Source organism: Lithobates pipiens, unplaced genomic scaffold (genome assembly GCF_037356315.1).
Source record: "Lithobates pipiens isolate NorthernLeopardFrog02 unplaced genomic scaffold, aLitPip1_a1.2 Scaffold_30, whole genome shotgun sequence".
Lineage (NCBI taxonomy): Eukaryota > Metazoa > Chordata > Amphibia > Anura > Ranidae > Lithobates > Lithobates pipiens.
In genome coordinates this window covers 131,018,043-131,026,487 of record NW_027507791.1, presented here as the reverse complement: position 1 = coordinate 131,026,487, position 8,445 = coordinate 131,018,043, and the positions used below count along the sequence as shown (strand labels likewise).

General features: G+C 40.7%; 1 protein-coding gene across 1 annotated transcript in view; it reads left to right on the top strand.

Annotated features, from left to right (window-relative positions):
- Window positions 1-248: 248 nt before the first annotated feature.
- PLCB2 (phospholipase C beta 2) overlaps window positions 249-8,445 on the top strand; it is a 384,423-nt gene continuing 376,226 nt past the window's right edge. The window contains exon 1 of the mRNA XM_077464867.1: window positions 249-572. Within this exon, the coding sequence (XP_077320993.1) occupies window positions 489-572 (84 nt within the window). The 5' untranslated portion in view covers window positions 249-488. The remainder of the gene's footprint in view (window positions 573-8,445) is intronic.

The following is an 8,445-nucleotide window of genomic DNA, read 5'->3' as shown; positions in this document are numbered from 1 at the left end:
CCTAGCAACACCCCTGGTTCTAAGTAAGTTTCTAGCAAAAAAACATAAAAAAATACAGATTTAAACGTTCAAACAAAAGGTTCCAGAAAGGGCCTGGTCTTCAAGTGGTTAAAATGCCATAAAGTGTTTGCAGTTTCTCAATAGAAAGTAGTGTTATGTCAAGATAAGCTGATAGAGTTGTCCGGAAGCATGTATTAAAAAGAAAAAAAGGAAGTTCTATGGTTTAAGTTGCAGGGAGGTATCTGTGAGCATTTGGTTTCCTGGATTTGTCCAACCTGCAGACAACCTGTGAGGCTCTTGAATGCTAAGAGGAGTAAATCTAGCAGGCTGCTGATTTACAATGCATATTATGGGCTCCTGGCTCATTTGTTTGTAGCTTTGCTGAGCTATAAAGACAGCAGATTGCTATGGCTGGAAACTTACATGATGCAAGGTGCATGATATGACAAGTCAGACAGGACAGTTGAGATTGCTCATCACAGCACAGGATGTCTATGTTCAATCCTATTCTAAGTCCTCCAGATATCAAAGCATATCTAACCAAGGGAGAACGCTTTATCAAATGGGATGATGTAAGTATTTCAGCTTTGCTCTATGCTTTATTTACTGTGAATGATACAGGGTATCTTATGATTGCACTTTAAACGGTTTGCCGTTTAATTGAAAATATAAAGATACTACAATGAAACAAGTACGATAACATGAAGTGAGATATTAACACGATCCTTACTTTGTTCTTTCTTTTGTTTTTTAATCTAAATGAATGTATTAAGTATTTGAAAGTCAAGGACTTTACAGCATGTATCATTTCCCAGGTACTAGCCTTTGGAGATCATAAAGTAAAGATACTAGATCGGAGATTAAAAGGTAACATGAGCAGCACATTAGGAAGTACATTAACTAAACTGCTAAAGTTTACTTTTCAAAAAAAAAAAAAATCAATATGCAGCGTGTTTACCTATAAAGAAAATCGTGTTACAGCAGGTTAAATTACTTTTCATAACAACGCAAATTATCCTGACGATTAAAGTTGTTCTAAAGTCAAATGTTTCTATATTTTTTATTTTTTTACCTTAATGCAATCCCTGTATTAAGGCAAATATGCCCCACTATCTATTCTACCTTCCCCGTCCCCAAATATTTACCTGACTCCTGTCACAGCTCCATCACTGTGTTGCCTGCAGCACCGCACCTCTCACTTCTTAGTCTCACGGGAGGTGCTGTCAGTTCAATTCCTGTGAGATGGGAACAGGAGCAAGGTTTACAGGTAATGTGTGTGTCTATGGACTCACACAGTTCAGGAGAGCAGGTGCACAGGTGTCCCCCTAGCACCTGGCTTGCTAAGGAGGCACCTGGAGCAGGGAGAAGTAGACAACACCGGCAGGTGACTTCTAGAAGAAGAGGTAAGTGACCGCTCTGTGCAATATTAATGCGCAGAGCAGGTAAGTATGACCTCTTTTTTATTTCAATAAAACAATTTGGCCTTTAACCTCCCTGGCGGTATGATTATCTCAGATTTTAGGTGCTAAAAGCGGTACAATTATTTTGCATGAAAATTTGGCATTTTATATTGTAGTCCTGTAATTCTTAGGAATAACTCACTTAAATCTGTCCAAACCAGAGTCTAGTAGACATCCCGGGTATGATAAAGTTTGAAAAATGAAATCATAAATTATAATATAATAAATAACTATAAATAATTATACCAAATAATAATATAACAATAATAGAACTGATTAAATAATGTAATCAAATCAAAAACACTGAAATTTGCTCAGTTGCAGAATTGTCACTGTCATTACTTTTCAGTATTTGATGACGGATCTCCCTACAAATTGCTATCGCTTAATTCTGCGAGTGATTCCAATTTATTATCGCTGTTTTCTAGCTGGTCTAAAATCATTTTTGATGTAAAGGGACAGTTTTGGTTGCTATGGACAATCTCCAGTTTCCAGGCATAAAGAACAGTTTTTATAATATAAAACTGCATGCAGAGCACTGGGCAGACCACTAGGGACAAAGGGGATGTGAAATAATTACATACAGCAATGTAATCTGTAAGATTACATTATACTGTATGTAACGTGTGTGTTTCACTTTTTGAATCTGGCGCCGTTCTCCGTCCCCGTACGTCACAGCGCTCGCAGGGAATGGAGATCGGCTCCGTGATAGATCGAGCATAGCAGTGCTCACTCGCACAGCGGGGGGACATCGCTGGATCCAGGGGACAAGGTAAGTAAAGTCTCCCTGCATTCAGCGATGCGGTCCCGAGTCTGGCTCGGGGTTACCGCTTTTGGTACAAAATCTCCACCCCGAGCCAGACTCGGGAATACCGCCAGGGGGGGTTAAAGTAAAACTATAGGCAAAACTTTTTTTTTTCATTTTGGATAGAGTACGGGAGGGTTATAACCCCTGTTTATTTTTGCCATCTTTGTCCCATTGGGGAGATTTCCCTTCACCTCCTCTCCGAAACAGGAAGTGAGAGGAAATCCCTTCAAGTTAAGGGAATTTCTTGGGGACCCCCAGGACTAGTGTTCCCATTGGAAGAATTCCCTTCCATTATTATTATTTTTTTGAGGATCAACCCCAAATTTGCTTTCAGTTTCACTGATAAAGGTAAACAGGACAGATAGAAAGGGAAATGGGGGGGGGGGGGGATAATAGGTATCCTAATCCCTCTCCACTTTTTCTAAAACTAAAAAAAAAAAAATTGTTATACTTTAAAGCGGAGGGCCACCAATAAAAATAAAAATAGCATTAATATTCTTAAAAAAATAAGAAAAAAGTTAGAATTTTTTTTTTTTTTAACTTACCAGAAACCCCTGTTGCTAGGCAGTCTTCCTAATCTGCCTCTTCCTTTTCCACGGCGCTTCCTCCTCTTCGGCGAGCAGCCCCGTTGCCTTCTGGGACATATGTGTGTCCCAGAACCTAACAGGGCCATTCACAAAGCGCCGCAACGACTCGCGCAAGCACAGTAGGAAACGGGCAGAGAAGCCACAAGATTCCACTGCCTGTTTCCCTTTGTTAAGACAGCTCATCCGATGGACGGATTGGCCTCAGGGGGGCCGATATCATGGGCTCGCTGGACAGGTAAGTGTCCTTATTAAAAGTCAGCAGCTACAGTGTTTGTATGACTTTTTTTTAGAAACACATCGCGGCCAGAACACCCCTTTAAGTTTTAAGTCAGGTGCATTAGGTACTAATTTTGCATTTTTTTGGGCTTGAATTAAATGGAACTCAACTAACCATACTGATTATCAGATTTGTAATGACATTTGTCACAGCTACAATGTTTTTAAAAAGTCCACATTGATACATATTATGCAATATAATGGCAGCTTTATGCTCGGTATAGGCCAGTATGCACTATGGCTATGATAATTAAGAGGTTGGCAAAGTGTAAACCCCAACAAGTTAACTTCTCTTGTAAATTCATGTTTAACCACTTAAGGACCGGGTCTCTTTTTTAGGCGCTACTCACGTATGCGTTTGCTTCTGCACGCAAGCTTGGCGGAATGGGGCGCGTTTAAAAAAAAAATCGTATTTATTTTACCTTTTATTTTTACAATGTTTTTTAAAAAAAATTGTGTCACTTTTATTCCTAGTTCAAGGAATGTAAACATTGTGGTGAATCTGCCACAGAGACCACTTTTATCTGGTACCAGACCACCGTCCAAACACGGCGATACCGGGTTTATGGCAGCTAGCTGCTGCCATAACAACAATATCCATCCTCAAAATGAGGATGTATATTGGCGTGCGGCGACCGGATTTGGTTAACCTGACAGAACAATGCCTCTCCTGCTCTGAAATCATTGTTATCCACCCTACTCACTTCAGCTCTGTGAACTACAGAGTACCTCCACTCAAATTACTGGAGTGAGGAGAGGGGTGACAAGGACACTTCATGTTTTATGGTGACAATGCTGCTCCTATGTAGTTCCTCACAGTTAGTCAGTGTTGTCACCCTAGGATAGGAAATGTGATACTGGCAGGATCACCAGTTGACACTAAAGAACACTAATGCAGTTAGCAACCATATTTTAGGATGGGTAAGCTGCAATATATTTTATTGTGTTCTTGGGTTTATACAGTATATAGTTTAACAGGATGCAATGGAGTTGATTTACTAAAGGTAAATGCCTAGAGCCTCATGTGCAAAGAAAATTTAAAAAAAAAGCGTTTTTGCTTGCACATGATTGGATGATGGAAGCCAGCAGAGCTTCACCTCATTCACTAAGCTCAGGGGAAAATTTCCTTGCAAAATGCAAGTTTCCTTGCAGAGTGAGCAGCCTATTTGCCTTTAAAATTCACCCCATAGCATCAGACATCCCTCTGACTGAGGATAGATATTTTATAGAATGTTTACTAGTTGTTCAATCCAAACTATTGGAACTTTGTGAAGTGCCGGTGCATGCTTGGTCTCTCTTATAAAACACTAATGTCACCCCTTCAACTGAACTGAGGACAACTTGGTATTTAATGAATGTACCGTATGTGAATTAAAACAGCACACCAGATTATACATTCTGGGTATTGATCCAATGTATTTGTATTCCCCATAAATTGGTTCTACGCATTATGGGCAGTCTGGCAAAGGATTCTTCAATTTAGTGTAGGTACCAGGAAATCTCAGATACAATCTAACATGTTATAGCAGTCCCACACAAGCCTGCCCCAATTTACGCACCTATTCTGTAAATTATAAATAGTTGATAGATTTGAACACATGTTTCTTAGAACTTTCAATAACATAGATTTTAAGAAACACATTATAATTTTGTTCTGTCCTCTCTTAGTTCCCTACATATCCTTGTACAGTAGTTGCAATGAAAAGCACTTTTATAGGCCAGTGCTTCTCATCCTTTCTTCAAACTTCTTTTTTTTTTTCAGGAGTCTTTCGTATGTGTGGTTGGGAGCATTAAAGCCATGCAGTTTCGTTGTGGTTTTACTGCTCCCTTTTTAGCCGCTTGACTTCCGCCATGACCAGGGCATTTGCTGCAATTTAGCACGGCGTTACTTTAACTGGTAATTCCTCGGTCATGCAACACCGTACACAAATTATATTTATATCATTCTTTTCCCCGCAAATAGAGCTTTCTTTTGATGGCATTTTATCACTGACATTTTCTTACTTTTTTATAAAAAAAAAAGACAAAAAAAAATTGTATAAAACAATATTTTCTACTTTATGGTATAAAACATAGTAAATAATTTAAAAAAATGTGAACTTCTTCATCAATTTAGGTCAAAATGCATTCAGCTACTGTACATGTATTTGGTAAAAAAAATGTAATGGCGTTGATTAGCAACTGATAGTGGGACTGTGATAGTGTGGCAGGCAATGTGGTGCTAACATACACTCACTGGGGAGGTACACTAACTGACATCACTAATGATACTAATACAGTCATCAGATATAATGCTGTACACAGTCACTGTACTAATGATAGTGGCTGGGAAGGGGTTAACACCAAGGGGCAATTAAAGGGTTAACGGTGTGCCTAACGAGTGTAGTGTGTGCTGCTTTTACTTACAGATCTGGCTGCTTTTTCTCCCAAGAAACAGCCAGATCGCTGTTCTATGTTCTGTTATTGGACATAGCCACAGACAACACAGTGCACCTGCTCCCAGCCAAAGACTCCCGCCTGAAAGGCTGAAAGACAGAGCTGGCAATGAAAGAGGTGACACTGGAGGCTCAGCTTGGAGATGTGCACTCGCTCCCAGCCACAGACTCCTGGCTGGGTAGCGAGGGAAAGCGGAGCCGCCTGCTGACAATGAGCAGAGCCGGTGACAATGACAGGTCAGAGATGAAAAGCAGAAGATGCCGCTGGGCCAGTGCCCACTAGTTCAGCCCTGCTGCTAACTAAACTAGCGTGGTAGACTGGTAGTACTGGTGTGCAGTACAGTAATGGCTACCACGCCACTTGACCTCAGTACTGCCAGCAGCATCCCCCAAGGTCAGAGCTGGCCCTAATGGGCCCAGGGTTGCCCGCTGGATAAGATGGCCCTGCCAAGAGGTCCCATAATTACTTTTTAATTGAATGAATTTAATTCCAGGAGTTAAACTCCCACTTGAATTCAACACACCCAGTTTGACAAGTGCTTTACATGAATCCTAGACACTCACTGCCCCAAACCAATAAATTAGTGCCAAAGCTTGATGGCAAGCTTCGGCACTAATTTACTGGCTTGGAAGGGATAAAGTAATATAGGGGTAGATGTACTGGTAACACCTTAAAGATCAGTTCTCCCTTATTTGACGTTTTTTCCCCTGTTTCAGGCTTCTGCCACATCTTTTGCAAAGAATCCGTGAGGTGGTAACATTGATATTAGTGTTGGAATTAGCCCAAGAAGTGAGTCTTGCGGAGGTTGCTCCTTGGAAACTCCCAGTCCAGCTGGGTGAAGCCAGTAAGTGGCACCCGCAGAAATATGTGAGTGGGAGATTTTCTTTTTCTTTCTCCAATCGGTAGGGGAAAGGAGATTTAAGTACCATTAACCCCCCTAGCGGTAATCCCGAGTCTGGCTCGGGGTAGGAATATACTGATAGGAGCGGTAACCCCGAGCCAGACTCGGGATGGCTTCGCTCGATACAGGGGAGGACACAGGGAGAGTTACTCACCTTGTCCCCTGGATCCAGCGATGTCCGCCGCGCTGTGTGATCGAGCCGTCCTGCGCTCGATTCACAGTGCCGAATGCCGCCGAGCTCCGTTCCCTGCGACGTTACGGCGCACGGGAGCGGAGAACGGCGGCAAATTCAAAAAAGTAAAAATACACAAAACACACACAGTACTGTAATCTTACAGATTACAGTGCTGTATTAAAAAATACACACCCTCTTTGTCCCTAGTGGTCTGTGCAGTGCCCTGCATGCACTTTTATATTATAAATACTGTTTTTTACTGCCTGGAATTTGGAGATTGTCCATAGCAACCAAAAAGTGTCAATTTTTCTGTGTTTTTGGATTTGATTACATTATTGAATAATTTTTATTATTCTTTATTATATTATAAACTTTATCATACCCGGGATGTCTGCTAGACTCTGGTTTGAACAGATTTAAGAGCTTTATTCCTAAGAATTACAGGACTACAAAATAAAAGCCAGATTTCCGTGCAAAATAATTGTACCGCTTTCAGCACCTAATTCCAGACTGAATCATACCGCCAGGGAGGTTAAGGGTCAGAATTGGACCCTAACCATTCTTTTACAGAGCACGTTGTTTCTCACTCCTTGTTTCATACCTCATACAGCATGTAACATGGACAGTCCCACCTGTCAGGCCATTCTTGTGTCCTTGGGACTTGAATTTGATCTTGATTGTCCTTGTAGAGGCCACTTTTTGAACCAATCAGGGGATTCTGTTGGTCCTTTTATCTCAGAAGGTGGCTTCTTTGGTTGCTATTACTTCACTGAGTGGAGTGTCAGAGTTGGCAGCTCTTTCATGCAAGGAGCCATTCTTGGTCTCGTATCATAAGGTGATGTTGCGTCCTCATCCACTTTTATTCAAGCAAATTAATAAATTAAAGAAATGGTGTTTGCTGGCTTCATTCATATAGCTGGAAAGCCAAAATACATTGCAAACAATTCCCAGGCTTCATTCACACAGGGGCCACCATCAGTGTCCCTGATACATGGAGACAAGTCCTCCAGTAGGGAGGGGATTAGTGGTCTTGTTCCCCCCAGCAGTCGTTTTCCCACAGCAACTGGAATGGAACCCACATTATGAAGGCCCATAGCCTTGGTACGAGAGTAAAGGAGTAAATAAGTGCATACATGAGGTCCCCCTCCTAAGGCCACTTTTACACTGAGGTGCTTCTAAACTGCCAATAAAAACACTGAGAGCTTTTGAAGAGCTTTTCAGGCGCTTTTGAAGAGCTTTCCATTAAGCTCCCTGGCGGTACGATTATTTTGGATTTTAGGTGCTGAAAGTGGTACCATTATTTTGCATGAAAGTTTGGTGTTTTATATTGTAGTCCTGTAATTCTTAGCAATAACTCACTTAAATCTGTCCAAACCAGAGTCTAGCAGACATCCCGGGTATGATAAAGTTTCAAAAATTAAATCATAAATTATAATAAATAATTATAAATAATTGTACCAAATAATAATATAACAATAATAAAAATTATTCAATAATGTAATCAAAACAAAAACACTGAAATTTGCTCAGTTGCAGAATTGTCACTGTCATTACTTTTCAGTATTTGATGACGGATCTCCCCACAAATCGCTATCGCTCAATTCTGCGAGTGATTCTAATTTATTATCGCTGTTTTCTAGCTGGTCTAAAATAATTTTTGATGTAAAGGGACAGTTTTAGTTGCTGTGGACAATCTCCAGTTTCCAGGCATAAAGAACAGTTTTTATAATATAAAACTGCATGCAGGACACTGGGCAGACCACTAGGGACAAAGGGGATGTGAAATAATTACATACAGCAAT